Source organism: Pseudophryne corroboree, chromosome 6, assembly GCF_028390025.1.
Source record: "Pseudophryne corroboree isolate aPseCor3 chromosome 6, aPseCor3.hap2, whole genome shotgun sequence".
Lineage (NCBI taxonomy): Eukaryota > Metazoa > Chordata > Amphibia > Anura > Myobatrachidae > Pseudophryne > Pseudophryne corroboree.
In genome coordinates this window covers 360,768,497-360,788,966 of record NC_086449.1, presented here as the reverse complement: position 1 = coordinate 360,788,966, position 20,470 = coordinate 360,768,497, and the positions used below count along the sequence as shown (strand labels likewise).

The 20,470-nt window shown below is 44.5% G+C and overlaps 1 protein-coding gene across 1 annotated transcript in view; it reads left to right on the top strand.

The window, feature by feature from the left end:
* LOC134932324 (uncharacterized) overlaps positions 1-20,470 on the top strand; it is a 176,556-nt gene that overhangs the window by 136,814 nt on the left and 19,272 nt on the right. The window contains exons 13-15 of the mRNA XM_063926646.1: positions 1,100-1,248; positions 6,467-6,541; positions 19,805-19,918. Coding sequence (XP_063782716.1) covers positions 1,100-1,248; positions 6,467-6,541; positions 19,805-19,918 — 338 coding nt within the window. The remainder of the gene's footprint in view (positions 1-1,099; positions 1,249-6,466; positions 6,542-19,804; positions 19,919-20,470) is intronic.

The window sequence follows — 20,470 nt, the reverse complement described above, 5'->3', positions numbered from 1 at the left end:
AATTTAGGTTAGTAGAGCCGTTCTTTTTGCTGCCACCATATGCCGGCTGTATCGGCATCTTAACAAAGTTTTCATTTACAGGTTTGCTATGGTTAGGGTCAAATAAATAGCTAGCAATTTTTCTGCCAAATTCAAGTCTCCGTGTCTTTATTTATTGGGTTTAGAGGTAACGAATGCTTTACTTGGAATGAACGGGTCCACCAAATGTCACTAGGATGTTTAGGAGAGAGAATTGACAGCATAGGAAAGGAATGAGTTAAACATCTTGTGAGGGGTGGACCTAGCTGGAAGGAAAGTACAGCCCTTTGGGAAAAGGGGAGGGTTAGTATATATAGGGAAGGACAGACATCTTGTCTCTCTCTTGTTGGTGAAATTGCCTTCCCGCCCTCCCGCCCTGTTGGTAAAGGTTTCTGGCACGGAGTGCCTTGGCATTGAATTGTTGGCTGGTTTTATCGTTGGCTATTTATTGGCGGAAAAGAACGGCAGTTGGTGGTTGTATGGTAAGCTGTAGTGATTTACAGTTTGATTTGGTTTAGGTGCACTCACCTCCATCGACTTATTGGCCGCTTGACCACCCGTCCGGGAAGGCAGCGGCAGGGCACCCAGGAGCGGTGGGTAGTCACTGTGGGGGTGGAGTTGTCACCTATTACCGGTTTTTGATAGTTGTAGTACAATTAGGATGGTTTCGAATTTTTCGTATTTTACGGTTAATTTAGGTTAGTAGAGCCGTTCTTTTTGCTGCCACCATATGCCGGCTGTATCGGCATCTTAACAAAGTTTTCATTTACAGGTTTGCTATGGTTAGGGTCAAATAAATAGCTAGCAATTTTTCTGCCAAATTCAAGTCTCCGTGTCTTTCTTTATTGGGTTTAGAGGTAACGAATGCTTTACTTGGAATGAACGGGTCCACCAAATGTCACTAGGATGTTTATAAAATACCTAACTTTTGTGTAAAATAACTAAGCGCATGCGCTCTGCGAACCTTGCGCATGCGCAGTTAGCGACTAATCGCAGTATAGCGAAAATCGGCAACGAACGAACAACTCGGAATGACCCCCATAATCCATTCCAGCACAACTTTCCGGTTTCTCTTTTACAGCCAATCAGTTTTATGAAAATGTGATGAAGAGAGAGATCAAGCTGTTCAATTGTTTTCAAAAACAGTTTGTTGCCATAAACTGCAGAAATATGGCTGATGTGGAGCCCATCAGAGAAGCTCTGGAGGAGACAGTCACACAGATCCATAAGGTAACACTGCTTATCTGCGGGGGTCATTCCGAGTTTATCGCTCGCTAGCAACTTTTTGCAGTGCTGCAATTAGATAGTCACCGCTTTTGCAGCTGACGGCACAAAAAAGTTTTTTGCAGTTTCTGAGTAGCTCTGGACTTACTCAGCCGCTGCGATCACTTCAGTCTTTTTGGTCCCGGAAATTGACGTCAGACACCCGCCCTGCAAACGCTTGGACACGCCTGCGTTTTTCCAAACACTCTAGAAAACGGTCAGTTGACACCCACAAACGCCCTCTTTCTGTCCATCACCTTGCGATCGGGTGTGCGAATGGATTCTTCGTTAAATCCATCGCCCAGCACTGGTCCTCTTTGTACCCTTACGATGCGCCTGTGCAATGCGGTGCATACGCATGCGCAGTTTTGCCGAGATTTAACCTGATTGCAGCAAAAAGTTGCTAGCAAGCGATTAACTCGGAATGACCCCCTGCATTCACTGCGAAGCTCTGGGAAGACTGCTGTCATCCACTGTAACATACAACATAGGCACACGCAGGTGGGGGGGGGGGGGGGGGGGGGGTTCTGGTTGCCCGGAAACCCCTCTCCTCTTGCCAGGTGGCTTCAATTATGACAATAGCAATGATATATAATACAAATACTAGAGCTGCTGTCACATCATGCAGTTTAAGGTACAGAATAGAGCTGCTACGTATGCCCAGTGTAGCAGCTTTATTTACCAAGTTTGCTGTGAGTGGAGTCCTCAATCAGTGTAATGGACCAGAGAGCAGCTGCCAGGTAGAAAAGACAGGAGCCTTATCATGATATGGGAGAATGTGTGCTTAGAAAGTGCAGTACTAGTTCTATCATGTTTGTGTATTTATTATGTTTTTTTTTTCCTTTTCCTGACCACTTATTTATATTGTTTAAATACAGCCTATACTATAGACCATCTATAATGTTAAATATTAATACTGTATGCCATATAATAACCAATGTATAAAAAGATCAATGTGAACAATAATGTCCAGTGTCTGTACTAGGTACTTCTGCTCCCCGAGATTCCCACACTTGCTCCAATGTTCTACAGAGTAGGAGATTATGGACTGCATTTGGAAACCCCCCTCTAGAAATCCTGCGTTTGCCACTGTACAAGTTTTGACTCTTGCTCCAAGGGTATGATGTCATTTGTCAGTTAAGCCAAATAAAAAAAAATTAGCTGATGTGCCCTGTTTCTTCCGAGCAAAGGTTTGCTGGGCGGAACATTTTACCCCTTTTTACCCCCTTAGGAGTCGAATTTCAAAAAATCCCTGCTTAGTGGGTGGCTGCAAGTAACTGTTACAATTTCCAAACCACCCAGCAGACCACATGTACTAGACCACCCAGCAAGTACACAGGGAGATTTCAACTACTGTCACATTTTCCAGAGCACAGTGGTGACGCATTGTAAATGGCGGACAGACACTTTGGCACATAACTCCGAAACAAAGCTACCAATTACCATGCCAACATAGGCCCACATTCCGAGTTGTTCGCTCGCAAGCTGCTTTTAGCAGCTTTGCACACGCTAAGCCGCCGCCTACTGGGAGTGAATCTTAGCTTAGCAAAATTGCGAACGAAAGATTCGCAATATTGCGAAAAGACTTCTCTGTGCAGTTTCTGAGTAGCTCGAGACTTACTCTTCCAGTGCGATCAGTTCAGTCAGTTTCGTTCCTGGTTTGACGTCACAAACACTCCCAGCGTTCGCCCAGACACTCCCCCGTTTCTTCAGACACTCCCGCGTTTTTCCCAGAAACGGCAGCGTTTTTTCACACACACCCATAAAACGGCCTGTTTCCGCCCAGAAACACCCACTTCCTGTCAATCACATTACGATCACCAGAACGAAGAAAAAACCTTGTAATGCCGTGAGTAAAATACCTAACTGCATAGCAAATTTACTTGGCGCAGTCGCACTGCGGACATTGCGCATGCGCATTAGCGACTAATCGCTCCGTTGCGGAAAAAAAATAACGAGCGATCAACTCGGAATGACCACCATAGTTCTGCAAATCTACAGACCAAGGCCTTTAATTTTGTATATGACGTGCCCTTCTCAGACAATATAGACTTCATAGAAATATGTCACTCATAAAAGTCGTCCTTCTGCTATTAATATATAGATATATCCCTAATAAACATGAGTGGAAACCGCCATTATCCTTATTTCTTTGGCTGCATAGAGTTTCCAATGATCACGTTTTTATAGAAAACAGTAGAACTTTTGCATAGCCATACTTTATGCTACCCTTTCATGCTACAGAAATCCACAGTGAAGAAAAAAGCACAAATGCAGCAGCCATAAAACTGCCCCTCAATAAGGGATTATGGGCCTAATTCAAGGTTGATTGCAAAATCAAAATCGCCATCTAATGGACAAAACCATGTCCACTGCAGGGGGGGCAGATATAACATGTGCAGAGAGAGTTAGATTTGGGTGGGGTGTGTTCAAACTGAAATCTAAATTGCAGTGTAAAAATAAAGCAGCCAGTATGTATCCTGCACAGAAACAAAATAACCCACCCAAATCTACATCTCTTTGCACATGTTATATCTGCCCCACCTGCATTGCAACATGGTTTTGCCCATTAGAGGAAAAATGTGCTTTTGCAATCAACCTTGAATTAGGCCCTATATGCTGTAAAGTGTATGCTAATTTTCAAAATGGGTTCGGAAATGTCATGACCGATCTGTTACTGGGCTTGGTGCTGGAAGGGGCTGCAGTATGATTGCAGTATACACATAGGGGTATATTCAATTACCTTGTCTTGTGGGGAAAAGCTATTCAATTAAATGGGCCTGATTCAGACCTGATCGCTGCTGTGCATTTTCGCACAGCGGGCAATTGTCGAACTACTGCACATGCATATGCACCACAATGCACAGGTGCGTTGCAAAACAGCAACAGGATGGTGCGAAAATTTCAACCGCACAGCCATTTGCAAGGTGATTGACAGGAAGAGGACGTTTGTGGGTGTGACACATTTTCTGACACGTTTTCTGGGAGTGTCTGGAAAAACGCAGGTGTTCTCAAGTGTTTGACGTTAGCTCCGGCCCCGATTTCTTTGCTCTGGAGGAGTAAGTTATCGAACTACGCACAGACTGCACACACTGCACAGAATGGGAAAAACATTAGCTAGTGAGTGTGATGCAAACGGTTTTGTAGCTGACCGCTGACTGAGGAGAATTTTTGCACAGCGTACACATGCAATTGCACACTTGCACGGGGCAAATTTCACTCCCCCTGGGCAGCGACTATCTGATCGCAGGACAGTGTAATTTGCAGCACAGCAATCAGGTCTGAATTAGGCCCTTAATGTGCACAATCAGTGGGTTTTCCACTGCGCGTTTCTCATGGACTTTTCCTAGCAACTCCTTAAGTTGCGAGGTAAAGTAAACCCTTAGGCATACCTCCCTTTATGACCCATTCCAGGAGGGACAACATGCTCTGTTCCTGGACTTCCTTGTCAGTGTCGGCTGCAGAAGTGGGGATGCAGCTCAGTCTGTTATTTAGATAGGTGAGCCACACCAAAATGCCACCACAAACATCGCCAACTGGTACTCACTGGCAGCTGGTGTGGCTCCCCTATTTGAATTCTGTACTGTGCTGCAGCCCCACCTCTGCACCTATCACTGGCAAGGAGGTCCAAGAACAGAGCTTCTGATTTCTCCAATCTTACTGCTATCACTAGACTCCTAACCCAGAATCCCCTGATATTGCTGCTACTATATGTAACAGAAACAGATAGTCACTTATATAATCTGCATACAGTTAGGGAGTCATGTCATTATCACGTATGTGCCTAGTGTGGATGTAAGAAAATACGCTGTGCATACTTTGTAGAACCAGCGACTGCTGTATGTACAGCTCCATCTTTTATTATTATTATTATTATTAACAGTTTCTTATATAGCGCAGCATAGTCTATTGCGCTTTACAATTAGAACAGTAATAGAACAAAACTGGGAAAAAACAGACAGACATAGAGGAAGTAAGGACCAGCTCACAAGCTTACAATCTATAGGGAAATAGGCATTGATACACAAGGATAGATGCTACCTGTTACATAATGGTCCACCAGATTGCTGGGTTCTTAATGGGTTGTATGATATGCAGGGCCGTCTTTTTGTATGGGCTCATTGGGCTCTTGCCCAAGGGCCCCAGGAGTATAAGGGCCTTAGGCTGATAGCTGAGGGTCTCCTCTTTCCAGGGGTACCAGATTTTTGAAAATCGGCCCTGGGGAACCGGAGATATCTGACTTGAAAGCAGTGGTCCCCATCCAAGCCTGTTAATTGCTCTTCCCAGCCAGATATCTTCGATTCTGTCTGACCTAGAGTTTTTCCCAAAAACTGGGACTCTCCCCTTTCGGTGGATACTGGCAGCTTGTCTCTACTATGCCCAGAACCAGAGATACCAGCCTTCCAACAGCTGGTCCCTGCTCCAGCTCCACACGCCTGGTATGCAGTTTTATATTTTCATTGATGGATTGCTCTTGCTCCTGATCTCTGATCCCTAAGTCCCCAGTACCTCCTGAAAGGTGTCCCCAGTACCTCCTGAAAGGTGTCCGCAGTACCTCCTGAAAGGTGTCCGCAGTACCTCCTGAAAGGTGTCCGCAGTACCTCCTGAAAGGTGTCCCCAGTACCTCCTGAAAGGATCCCCAGTACCTCCTGAAAGGTGTCCCCAAGTATCTCCTGAAAGGTGGGACTCTAGTTTTTTATCCCAAATCTAAGAAATATATTTTCAGGAACTTGAGATATCTGCAATCAAGCAAGCTGCCCTCCCACCGGAAAATGATAAATATTAAGCCCACTCCACAATCCACTCCTCCCCTTCATATTAAAATTAAATGCCCCCTTCTACAGTTTAGTCCCATCTGTGCAGTAAAGGAGTAATTAGCAGAAATTACTGCTTCAGGTCCTACATGCTGAGCAGAAGATAGAACTCCTCCTACCATCCGCGGGACAGCAAAGCTGTCGCTGATAGCACCCCCCACCCCTATCGCTGGAGGAAGGGTAGGGGGCCCAGTGCATTGCTGTACCCAGGGGCCTACACTGCTGTTAAGACGGCCCTGATGATATGATCACTCAGCAATGTTGGAAGACAAAATGTGAGGTTATGTGTACTGTACAGAGAGGATGTGATTAGATAGGGAATCTTTTGTAAACCATTATGTGTAATAGGCCTACTCTATTTGCAACTTTAGAACTCAAAAGATGTCCCTGTTCCTGAGATTTGTCAGCTGGTCATGAAGCAAGTCTTGCATCTACGCACACAGAAGGTAAGTGATAATGTGTGGACATAATTTGTATTAGCCCCTGAGTGTAACCCCCAACTGCGTTTCCTGGTTGTAATACAGGAAATATAAAATAATATGATTAGCCTTTTCCAGTTATTCCACGTTACAATTCTTCCATCAAGGCTTAAATCAAGCTTCCTTCAGACCCTAGCTGGTTGGGGCATAAATATATCATATATGCGTGACTTTACTCAAGGTGCTTCATTCCCCTCTTTTCTGATATTCAGCCTAAATTCAGAATCCCAAGCAAAAATGTTGTTCAGTTCTTCCAAATAAGCCATTTATATTGTAAAATTAAAACCCGCTTAAGTTACTGTTCGCTACCCACTGTGCCTGTGGATCATTATTTCAGACAATCCTTTATAAAGGGATTTGTTTCCTATATACACTCTGAATTGACAACTTTGAGTGTAAATCCTTGTGCCCCTCATTAACTTGCATTGGAGGCTCATTTGGACAAGAAGCTTGAGGGTAAATTGCGGGATGAAATGAGAGAAAATGCTACATCCAGATTTGCATAAGAAGAAAAGAGAATGTATAGAAATGATTGTATTGTATACTAACAAGAAATGGTAAAATACATGTAGATTCCTCTGCAGTTGCCGTGGCTGATCCTCAGCGGGCTTGATCACACTTGATGGACCTGCCAAAGGCTTTTGGGTTTCCAACCTGACATGAAAACTTTTGTTTTATTGGGCCTCCAGATCAGTATTCAACACATACAAAAGGAAGGAAATTTACTAAGCAATGTGTTTGAAATCTCAGCGGTTTAGCAGTGGTTTACCTGCTGGACTGCATCAGCAGAGAAAACAGACCTTAGAATAGAGAAGGGCATCAAATGATCATCTGTGTTTTTTTTATATTAATTAGAGGAATAGAGATCCCAGATTTACTAAGCAGAGGCTTTAGAACTTGTTTAAAAACTACTGCAATCCACCCCCTCCCCCTCCTCCCCCCAAATATATTAGCAGCCCCTGACAGATGGGTACATACATATATATATATATATATATATATATATATATATGCATTTCTGTAATGTATATGCTAACAAAAATTTGTTTATACCTAGATTTGTGCTTATTTTAACTTGTAGCCTTTTGCACCTGGAGAGGCGGAATGGGGACAGGCAGGCATACAATGAATACAGGTGTTGGTTATGGTATGTCGGCAGCCGGGTTCCCGGCGGTCAGTATATATATATATATATTTCTCTAACGTCCTAGTGGATGCTGGGGACTCCGAAAGGACCATGGGGAATAGCGGCTCCGCAGGAGACTGGGCACAAAAGTAAAAGCTTTAGGACTACCTGGTGTGCACTGGCTCCTCCCCCTATGACCCTCCTCCAAGCCTCAGTTAGATTTTTGTGCCCGAACGAGAAGGGTGCAGTCTAGGTGGCTCTCCTGAGCTGCTTAGAAAAAAGTTTAGTTTTAGTTTTTTTATTTTCAGTGAGACCTGCTGGCAACAGGCTCACTGCATCGAGGGACTAAGGGGAGAAGAAGCGAACTCACCTGCGTGCAGAGTGGATTGGGCTTCTTAGGCTACTGGACATTAGCTCCAGAGGGACGATCACAGGCCCAGCCATGGATGGGTCCCAGAGCCGCGCCGCCGGCCCCCTTACAGAGCCAGAAGACTGAAGAGGTCCGGAAAATCGGCGGCAGAAGACGTCCTGTCTTCAATAAGGTAGCGCACAGCACCGCAGCTGTGCGCCATTGCTCTCAGCACACTTCACACTCCGGTCACTGAGGGTGCAGGGCGCTGGGGGGGGGCGCCCTGAGACGCAATAAAAACACCTTTTTTGGCAAAAAATACATCACATATAGCTCCTGGGCTATATGGATGCATTTAACCCCTGCCAATTTTTCCATAAAAAAGCGGGAGAAAGGCCGCCGAGAAGGGGGCGGAGCCTATCTCCTCAGCACACTGGCGCCATTTTTTCCTCACAGCTCCGTTGGCGGAAGGCTCCCTGACTCTCCCCTGCAGTCCTGAACTACAGAAACAGGGTAAAACAAGAGAGGGGGGGGGCACTAATTTGGCAGATAAAAATATACAGCAGCTATATCAGGGAAAAACACTTATATAAGGTTATCCCTATATATATATATATATATATATATATATATAGCGCTCTGGTGTGTGCTGGCAAACTCTCCCTCTGTCTCCCCAAAGGGCTAGTGGGGTCCTGTCCTCTGTCAGAGCATTCCCTGTGTGTGTGCTGTGTGTCGGTACGTTGTGTCGACATGTATGAGGAGGAAAATGGTGTGGAGGCGGAGCAATTGCCTGTGTTAGTGATGTCACCCCCTAGGGAGTCGACACCTGACTGGATGGTCTTATGGAAAGAATTACGTGATAGTGTCAGCACTTTACAAAAGACTGTTGACGACATGAGACAGCCGGCAAATCAGTTAATACCTGTACAGGCGTCTCAAACACCGTCAGGGGCTCTAAAACGCCCGTTACCTCAGGTCGATACAGACACGGACACTGACTCCAGTGTCGACGGTGAGGAAACAAACGTATTTTCCAGTAGGGCCACACGTTACATGATCACGGCAATGAAGGAGGTTTTGAACATTTCTGATACTACAAGTACCACAAAAAAAGGGTATTATGTGGGGTGTGAAAAAACTACCCGTAGTTTTTCCTGAATCAGATGAATTAAATGAGGTGTGTGATGAAGCGTGGGTTTCCCCCGATAAAAAACTGCTAATTTCTAAAAAATTATTGGCATTATACCCTTTCCCGCCAGAGGTTAGGGCACGTTGGGAAACACCCCCTAGTGTAGATAAGGCGCTCACACGCTTATCAAAACAAGTGGCGTTACCGTCTCCTGATACGGCCGCCCTCAAGGAACCAGCTGATAGGAAGCTGGAAAATATCCTAAAAAGTATATACACACATACTGGTATTATACTGCGACCAGCAATCGCCTCAGCCTGGATGTGCAGTGCTGGGGTGGCTTGGTCGGATTCCCTGACTGAAAATATTGATACCCTGGACAGGGACAATATATTATTGACTATAGAGCATTTAAAGGATGCATTTCTATATATGCGAGATGCACAGAGGGATATTTGCACTCTGGCATCAAGAGTAAGTGCGATGTCCATTTCGGCCAGAAGAGGGTTATGGACGCGACAGTGGTCAGGTGATGCGGATTCCAAACGGCATATGGAAGTATTGCCGTATAAAGGGGAGGAGTTATTTGGGGTCGGTCTATCGGACCTGGTGGCCACGGCAACGGCTGGGAAATCCACCTTTTTACCCCAGGTCACCTCTCAGCAGAAAAAGATACCGTCTTTTCAGGCTCAGTCCTTTCGTCCCCATAAGGGCAAGCGGGCAAAAGGCCACTCGTATCTGCCCCGGGGCAGAGGAAGGGGAAAAAGACTGCAGCAGACAGCCTCTTCCCACGAACAGAAGCCCTCCCCCGCTTCTGCCAAGTCCTCAGCATGACGCTGGGGCCTTACAAGCGGACTCAGGCACGGTGGGGGCCCGTCTCAAGAATTTCAGCGCGCAGTGGGCTCACTCGCAAGTGGACCCCTGGATCCTGCAGGTAGTATCTCAGGGGTACAAATTGGAATTCGAGACGTCTCCCCCTCGCCGGTTCCTGAAGTCTGCTTTACCAACGTCTCCCCCCGACAGGGAGGCGGTATTGGAAGCCATTCACAAGCTGTATTCCCAGCAGGTGATAATCAAGGTACCCCTCCTACAACAGAGAAAGGGGTATTATTCCACGCTGTTTGTGGTACCGAAGCCGGACGGCTCGGTGAGACCCATTTTAAATCTGAAATCCTTGAACACTTACATAAAAAGGTTCATGTTCAAGATGGAGTCACTCAGAGCAGTGATAGCGAACCTGGAAGAAGGGGACTATATGGTGTCTCTGGACATCAAGGATGCTTACCTCCATGTCCCAATTTGCCCTTCTCACCAAGGGTACCTCAGGTTTGTGGTACAGAACTGTCACTATCAGTTTCAGACGCTGCCGTTTGGATTGTCCACGGCACCCCGGGTCTTTACCAAGGTAATGGCCGAAATGATGATTCTTCTTCGAAGAAAAGGCGTCTTAATTATCCCTTATTTGGACGATCTCCTGAAAAGGGCAAGGTCCAGAGAACAGTTAGAGGTCGGAGTAGCACTATCTCAAGTAGTACTACGACAGCACGGATGGATTCTAAATATTCCAAAATCGCAGCTGATTCCGACGACACGTCTGCTGTTCCTAGGGATGATTCTGGACACAGTACAGAAAAAGGTGTTTCTCCCGGAGGAGAAAGCCAGGGGGTTATCCGACCTAGTCAGGAACCTCCTAAGACCAGGCCAAGTGTCAGTGCATCAATGCACAAGGGTCCTGGGAAAGATGGTGGCTTCTTACGAAGCGATTCCATTGGGCAGATTCCACGCAAGAACTTTTCAGTGGGATCTGCTGGACAAATGGTCCGGATCGCATCTTCAAATGCATCAGCGGATAACCCTGTCTCCAAGGACAAGGGTGTCTCTCCTGTGGTGGTTACAGAGTGCTCATCTCCTAGAGGGCCGCAGATTCGGCATTCAGGATTGGGTCCTGGTGACCACGGATGCCAGCCTGAGAGGCTGGGGAGCAGTCACACAGGGAAAAAATTTCCAGGGCTTGTGGTCAAGCATGGAAACGTCACTTCACATAAATATCCTGGAACTAAGGGCCATTTACAATGCCCTAAGTCAGGCAAGGCCTCTGCTTCAGGGTCAGCCGGTGTTGATCCAGTCGGACAACATCACGGCAGTCGCCCACGTAAACAGACAGGGCGGCACAAGAAGCAGGAGGGCAATGACGGAAGTTGCAAGGATTCTTCGCTGGGCGGAAAATCATGTGATAGCACTGTCAGCAGTGTTCATTCCGGGAGTGGACAACTGGGAAGCAGACTTCCTCAGCAGACACGATCTTCACCCGGGGGAGTGGGGACTTCACCCAGAAGTCTTCCACATGATTGTGTTCCGTTGGGAAAAACCAAAGGTGGACATGATGGCGTCCCGCCTCAACAAAAAACTGGACAGATATTGCGCCAGGTCAAGGGACCCTCAGGCAATAGCGGTGGACGCTCTGGTAACACCGTGGGTGTACCAGTCAGTATATGTGTTCCCTCCTCTGCCTCTCATACCCAAGGTACTGAGAATCATAAGAAGGAGAGGTGTAAAGACTATACTCGTGGCTCCGGATTGGCCAAGAAGGACTTGGTACCCGGAAATTCAAGAGATGCTCACGGAAGACCCGTGGCCTCTACCTCTAAGAAAGGACCTGCTCCAGCAGGGACCATGTCTGTTCCAAGACTTACCGCGGCTGCGTTTGACGGCATGGCGGTTGAACGCCGGATCCTGAAGGAAAAAGGCATTCCGGATGAAGTTATCCCTACCCTGATCAAAGCCAGGAAGGATGTAACTGTGCAACATTATCACCGTATTTGGCGTAAATATGTTGCGTGGTGTGAGGCCAGGAAGGCCCCTACAGAGGAATTTCAACTGGGTCGATACCTGCATTTCCTGCAAACAGGACTGTCTATGGGCCTCAAATTAGGGTCCATTAAGGTTCAAATTTCGGCCCTGTCAATATTCTTCCAAAAAGAACTAGCTTCAGTTCCTGAAGTTCAGACGTTTGTCAAGGGGGTACTGCATATACAGCCTCCTTTTGTGCCTCCAGTGGCACCTTGGGATCTCAATGTAGTTTTAGGATTCCTAAAATCACATTGGTTTGAACCACTCACCACTGTGGACTTAAAATATCTCACATGGAAAGTGGTAATACTGTTAGCCCTGGCTTCAGCCAGGCGTGTTTTAATGTAGAGGGAGAAAGGGGATATGGGAAACTTGAGCACAGGTGGTGAAATATGATAGGACACTGAATGAATTGGAAAAAACCACAGTAGTTTAGAATTGAATCCTTCATTGAAGGATACTATAGCAGTAACTCATGTGGAGGTGCACCCCTGAGAGTAAACACTAGTATACCAAAAAAGAAGAGGAAAAGACTCTCGTTTTTTTGGGGGCACTCATTGAAAAATATTGCATAAAATCTAACTTTTATTAATTACCATTAAAAGCTGTTGCCACCAACCAGGACTGGGACAAAAACATACACACATAAATACAAAAATGACAAAACAATAGAAAACAACAAAAAAAAACAAAAAAATGACAAAAAAAACACACCTAGGTTTGCGTGTCATTTTTTTGTTGTTTTCTATTGTTTTGTCATTTTTGTATTTATGTGTGTATGTTTTTGTCCCAGTCCTGGTTGGTGGCAACAGCTTTTAATGGTAATTAATAAAAGTTAGATTTTATGCAATATTTTTCAATGAGTGCCCCCAAAAAAACGAGAGTCTTTTCCTCTTCTTTTTTGGTATTCAGCCAGGCGTGTATCAGAATTGGCGGCTTTATCCTATAAAAGCCCTTACCTAATTTTTCATACGGACAGGGCAGAATTGAGGACTCGTCCTCAATTTCTTTCTAAGGTGGTTTCAGCATTTCACTTAAACCAGCCTATTGTGGTGCCTGCGGCTACTAGGGACTTGGAGGATTCCAAGTTGCTGGACGTAGTCAGGGCCCTGAAAATATATGTTTCCAGGACGGCTGGAGTCAGAAAATCTGACTCGCTGTTTATCCTGTATGCACCCAACAAGCTGGGTGCCCCTGCTTCTAAGCAGACGATAGCTCGTTGGATTTGTAGTACAATTCAGCTTGCACATTCTGTGGCAGGCCTGCCACAGCCAAAATCTGTAAAAGCCCATTCCACACGGAAAGTGGGCTCATCTTGGGCGGCTGCCCGAGGGGTCTCGGCTTTACAACTTTGCCGAGCAGCTACTTGGTCAGGGGCAAATACGTTTGCAAAATTCTACAAATTTGATACCCTGGCTGAGGAGGACCTGGAGTTCTCTCATTCGGTGCTGCAGAGTCATCCGCACTCTCCCGCCCGTTTGGGAGCTTTGGTATAATCCCCATGGTCCTTTCGGAGTCCCCAGCATCCACTAGGACATTAGAGAAAATAAGAATTTACTTACCGATAATTCTATTTCTCATAGTCCGTAGTGGATGCTGGGCGCCCATCCCAAGTGCGGATTGTCTGCAATACTTGTACATAGTTATTGTTACAAAAATCGGGTTATTATTGTTGTGAGCCATCTTTTCAGAGGCTCCTCTGTTATCATGCTGTTAACTGGATATGGTATCACGTGTTGTACGGTGTGATTGGTGTGGCTGGTATGAGTCTTACCCGGGATTCAAAATCCTTCCTTATTGTGTACGCTCGTCCGGGCACAGTATCCTAACTGAGGCTTGGAGGAGGGTCATAGGGGGAGGAGCCAGTGCACACCAGGTAGTCCTAAAGCTTTTACTTTTGTGCCCAGTCTCCTGCGGAGCCGCTATTCCCCATGGTCCTTTCGGAGTCCCCAGCATCCACTACGGACTATGAGAAATAGAATTATCGGTAAGTAAATTCTTATTATATATATAAAACAAAAAAGACAAAAGAAGAGGGGGCGCTCCATAGTGCATAAAAGTTTTAATTCAAACAGACAGATAAAAGACTGTGAACTCCAGAGAGATGTGACTCGTACCAATGAATAAAACACTGTGGGCTGGTTACCACACGACATGTAATGTTACCATCCAGGCAATACTCGTCCCGCAGTTTAACGACTCTCCAGAGCAGAACACATGAAGCTGCCAGCCGGAAAAGATGTTTTAGCTTCACACGGACCCGCCGTGTGTGTGAGCTGCTGCACTGGATCACGTAGACACAGTAAAGGATTGCTGGAGGTGCAGATAGAGAGCGCGCTGTCAGATCACACCCTGACCGGTTTCGTCTGAAAGACTTCGTCAGAGGGTGTGACCTGACACGCACCAGGGCAGCTTTTTAAAGTGTGTCTCTACCAACAATAGCAATCACACTAGCACACCCGTTACTAATGACTTCTAATTACTGTGTGCAATGAACATTAGCCCACCACAGCAACAATGTAATGACTCACAAACATGTAGCAAGTCCTCAGAGAAGAATAAATGAGTATAGTAACATAGTTACTTTAGCAGCAGAGGTAGTAAATATTTGTAACAGGAATAGGTATAAAATAAAATAAAATAAATCATACCTAACAGCAGATAAATACAGACATTAAAAATACATACAATGTCACAATTAAATAACAGCCAATTTCATAATCATACCGTAACATTACAGTTCTAAGTATCAGTCAGTAATAAAAGGTGTAACCTCATAACCTTCATTCAATCCTATAGGTACCATAGTATTTAACATCAGTATCCAATATGTTTCTCTCTTCAGCAGGTGTTTGTCTCTATCACCACGCTTATTAGCAGCTACTACTTCAATACCTTTTATGGTGAGCCCACTAGGATCCATATTATGAAAAGCTTTAAAGTGCCTCGGGACACTATGCGTTAACACCCCGTTTTTGATGTTACGATAATGTTCTAACATTCTAATTTTTAATGCTCGCTTGGTTTTCCCTATATGTTTATTGCAAGGACATGTAAGTAAATAGACCACAAAAGGTGGTATTACAATTAATAAAACTCTTAATACTATATGGTTTATCTAAAAGCATTTCACAATTAGTAATAGTGGAACCTTTGGCAATAAAAGGACATCAAAAACGGGGTGTTAATGCATAGTGGTGGTGATAGAGACAAACACCTGCTGAAGAGAGAAACATATTGGATACTGATGTTAAATACTATGGTACCTATAGGATTGAATGAAGGTTATGAGGTTACACCTTTTATTACTGACTGATACTTAGAACTGTAATGTTACGGTATGATTATGAAATTGGCTGTTATTTAATTGTGACATTGTATGTATTTTTAATGTCTGTATTTATCTGCTGTTAGGTATGATTTATTTTATTTTATTTTATACCTATTCCTGTTACAAATATTTACTACCTCTGCTGCTAAAGTAACTATGTTACTATACTCATTTATTCTTCTCTGAGGACTTGCTACATGTTTGTGAGTCATTATATTGTTGCTGTGGTGGGCTAATGTTCATTGCACACAGTAATTAGAAGTCATTAGTAACGGGTGTGCTAGTGTGATTGCTATTGTTGATAGAGACACACTTTAAAAAGCTGCCCTGGTGCGTGTCAGGTCACGCCCTCTGACGAAGTCTTTCAGACGAAACCGGTCAGGGTGTGATCTGACAGCGCGCTCTCTATCTGCACCTCCGGCAATCCTTTACTGTGTCTACGTGATCCAGTGCAGCAGCTCACACACACGGCGGGTCCGTGTTAAGCTAAAACATCTTTTCCGGCTGGCAGCTTCATGTGTTCTGCTCTGGAGAGTCGTTAAACTGCGGGACGAGTATTGCCTGGATGGTAACATTACATGTCGTGTGGTAACCAGCCCACAGTGTTTTATTCTCTGGTACGAGTCACATCTCTCTGGAGTTCACAGTCTTTTATCTGTCTGTTTGAATTAAAACTTTTATGCACTATGGAGCGCCCCCTCTTCTTTTGTCTTTTTTGTTAGAAATTACACCCATGAATCCTGGGTTTCTGGAGTTGGAGTAGGGGAGCAGCGGCCCTGATATACGTGGTTATAAGTGCAGACTCCCTACAGATCATCTGTTGGCTTTGCTGGACTATTTATACACAAGTACACTGGCGCTTTCACTAATTGTTTTATTTTTATTCTATATATATATATATAGAAAGAAGAACGTGTTCGGCACTCCCATGTACTGTAGATAGCACCTTGCTCCGGTGCCCGACCTGGACAGGCTGTATATGCAGAAAATCAGCTGGATGGCACTCACGGAGACTTGTATGCAGAAATAAACTAACAGCTCATACGCTGATATCAGGTCAACGTTTCAGAATTTACTCTTTTATCAAGACAACCAGAAACACATGTACAACAAACATATATACCTTACCCAAACCTCGTGCTGGCTGTACGCTCCTGCACCCGCAGTGGACCGATGACGTCATTAGCTCCCCTCGGCGCCTACGGACCGGCGTCGCTTGGGGGCGGGGCCGCAGAGTGCAACCCGTCACCATGGTGATAAACTAAACAAAAACCAGTGAACAGACTAAATAACATGTAGCGCCTAAGGTAAAACGATCAAGAATGCTGACAATGAGAACTGTAATAACTAGCAAACATCCAGACATATACAATCCCCAGTACCATATTCTACAGCTTTCTATACCAATATGAATAGACTTAAATTAACAAATGCAAGAACTGCAATGATGAATACTGTATCAATCCCCTCTATTGGCAAAATATCACTATACCCATGTCCTATGAAATAACCACATCATTACTAAACTGACAGTTAAGACTTAACTGCAAGTAAAAATCATCCTAAAAAACTAGAGAATGACAAAATTTCATTTAAACCTTGAGGTTGGACAGTCTGTAGGCAATGGATCCATCTGGATTCCCGCTGCAGCAACTGACGTCCTCTGTTGCCCCCTCTAATATTAGGGGGTATCCAATCGATCATTTTGTACTTGATGGTGGACAGTCCATGTTGGCATTCCCTAAAGTGTCTGGCTACAGGTTGCTCAGAGCCTTTACCTTCCAGTGCTGCTCGTATAGCTGAGCGATGGAGAGCTATTCTCTCCTTAAATTGCCTGGTAGTTTTGCCCACATAGAACTTACCACATGGGCATCGGATAAAGTAAACAACATACCGACTAGTGCAAGTTAAGGGGAACTTGATCTTGAACTTCTTCCCAGATCGAGGATGTCTAAAGGTGTCACCCACCTCTAGTGAACTACAGGTGGTGCACCCCAGGCATCTAAAATTACCTGGTTTCGGGACAAAAAATGCATCGGTCTATCAGGGGCAAAGTTAGTGATGTCATTATGCACTACAATGTCCTTTACATTTCTGCCACGTCTGTAGGAAGGAAGAATAGAATGTTTTCTCATCATATTTAAGGCTTTATCTTCATAAACAATCGGCCAGATGGTTCTGGCTTTTTTCATTAATTCGATACAATTGATGGAAAAATCCTGGGTCCAAATGACTTTATTGTGCACAGGGTCTTTAGCATGTTTCAATAACATCTGTTGTCTGTCCAGTGCCAGCACTTTATTTTTGGCTTCTTTAAGTAATTTCAGTTGATATCCCCTGTGTAAAAATGTAATAAGCATCAAGTCCATCTGTACCTCAGCATCTATTTTACTACTGCAGATGCGATAAATTCTGAGGAATTGCCCATAGGGTAAACCCCATTTCATCAATGGAGGGTGATGACTATCCGCATGAAGAACTGTGTTGCGGTCCGTGTCCTTGAAATACACAGAAGTATGTAACCGGTGATCATCATCTTGATGGACTGCGACATCCAAGAAATGTATGTCCGAATAGCTCATAGTATAGGTGAATTTGATGTCAGGATCAAGTTCATTGATGTAGGTGATGGCTTTTACAAAGGACTCCTCAGACCCAGACCTCAACATAAAAATATCGTCGATGTAGCGACAAAAAACAAGGATTTCACTTGAGATCTCCTTATTGCTAAAGAACAAATTTTTCTCATACATGAAAATGTTTGCAAAGCTGGGGGCCACGCACGACCCCATGGCACAACCGGATGTCTGTGCATAAAACTTCCCATCAAAAATGAAGTAATTTCTTGACAAAGTAAGTTCCAATAATGTTAAGAAAAAATTGATGTCTGGACCTGTATAATTGACATTATGGGACAAAAACCTGTGTACCGCCTCTATACCACGTCTGTGCGGGATACTGGTATAGAGGCTGGAAACATCAATGGTGCACTTCAGTCGTTTATCAGGCAGAGGGGAAATGGATTGTAATAATAAAAGAAATGCCGTGGTGTCTTTAAGAAACGTTTTCTCCTTTTGGACAAGAGGTTGTAAAAAAAAGTCCAAATATTGAGAAAGCCCATAATACAGAGACTCACGGGCTGCAATGATGGGTCGACCCGGTGGTGTCAATGGGTTTTTATGGAGTTTCGGAATTGTATACAATACTGGAGTCCTGGGCCAGTCTTGAGTTAGACTTTCCTGAATCTGTCTAGAGATGAAATTGTTGGAAACTGCTTCAGTAAGGATATTATCAAGTTCCTTTTTAAACTCTGCAGTGGGATCCTGGGGCAATAATTTGTAGACATGGGGTTCAGGTAACTGCCTATAAATTTCAGATTTATAGACCTCCAAATCCTGTACTACGATCCCCCCACCTTTATCGGCACAGCGGATAAGTATATCTTGATATCCGCCAAGATTCTGTAGTGCCTTCCTTTCGACTGCTGAAAGATTGTATGAAACCTCTTTAGTATTTTGGGGATGGACTCCAAATAATTACCCATATGTGATGTAAAGGTTTTAATAGATGGGTTTACAGAATGTGGTTCAAAGGCCGACGACTTGTGTACAGGAGTTGGTTCATATAACTTTGAGGAATCTGGGCCAAAGTATTCGTTAAGCCGCAATCGCCGGCTGAAGTGATAAAGATCTACTTGACTATTGAACGTGTCACTCAGGTTGGTTGGCACATATGAGAGTCCCTTGTTTAATACGCGGGTTTCGTCTGGAGTCAGCGTCCGCGAAGACAAATTGAAGACTATGTCCTCTTGCTGTAGGTCTTTTTTTGCCTGCCTCGCCCACTGGCCGCCGCGGCGGGTTGCTCTCTTTTTGTCTGGATGTTTGCTAGTTATTACAGTTCTCATTGTCAGCATTCTTGATCGTTTTACCTTAGGCGCTACATGTTATTTAGTTTGTTCACTGGTTTTTGTTTAGTTTATCACCATGGTGACGGGTTGCACTCTGCGGCCCCGCCCCCAAGTGACGCCGGTCCGTAGGCGCCGAGGGGAGCCAATGACGTCATCGGTCCACTGCGGGTGCGGGAGCGTACAGCCAGCACGAGGTTTGGGTAAGGTATATATGTTTGTTGTACATGTGTTTCTGGTTGTCTTGATAAAAGAGTAAATTCTGAAACGTTGACCTGATACCAGCGTGTGAGCGGTTAGTTTATTTCTGCATACAAGTCTCCATGAGTGCCGTCCAGCTGATTTTCTGCATATATATATATATATATATATACATACACACACCCATCTCTAAATGAGACCTTCAATCAGTGAGTTCATGGACTCTTTCAACAAGTGAAACAATGTTGAATTGCTATCTGCAGAAATGATTTCTTCCAGTTCAATGTATGATGCTGCATTTCTGTTCATGTCCAATTCTTTGCTCTTTGTACCTGTGCAGGTTCGTTTTCAGCGTTTGAAAGAACTTGGTCACAAAATTGAACAGGACGTATCAAACCCAGTCTGCCCAACCACACTACTAACAGCTGTGGAATATTTACATAATATCTGTGAGGTACTATTACTCTGCTCTGCTTGTCTTCTGATTATTACAGTATACCTCAGTCTAGACAGGGGCATAGACAGAACTTTCTGGGCCCCATAGCAATATTTTGAATGGGCCCCAGTCCCAATGCTTCTAGAGAGACACTTTTCTGCAGCAGTTGTTAATTGTATGCCCTATAATAGTGCCCAAGTTCATTTTCAAAACCATAGCAGAGCCTTATTTAATGTTATACCCCATAGTAGTGCTCTAGTTTCTCTTATGAATTGTAGTAGTGATTAAGTTCACCCTATGTCACATTTCAGAGCTGCCAGTACACATTAGCCACACAGTACCCCCAATTCACATTATTATATATAGTGCTCCCTGTTCACATTGTGACTCATTACAGAGCCCCAGTTCATATTATATAACATTAAAATGCCCTCCAGTTCATTTTATACCACACTACAATGAGCAGGTCCAGGGGCATACCTAGATATATTGCAGGCCCCAAGGAAAAGGTTTGAAAGGACCCCTACGTACTACCCAATGGTGAAAAATGTATATAATACATGTAACTTT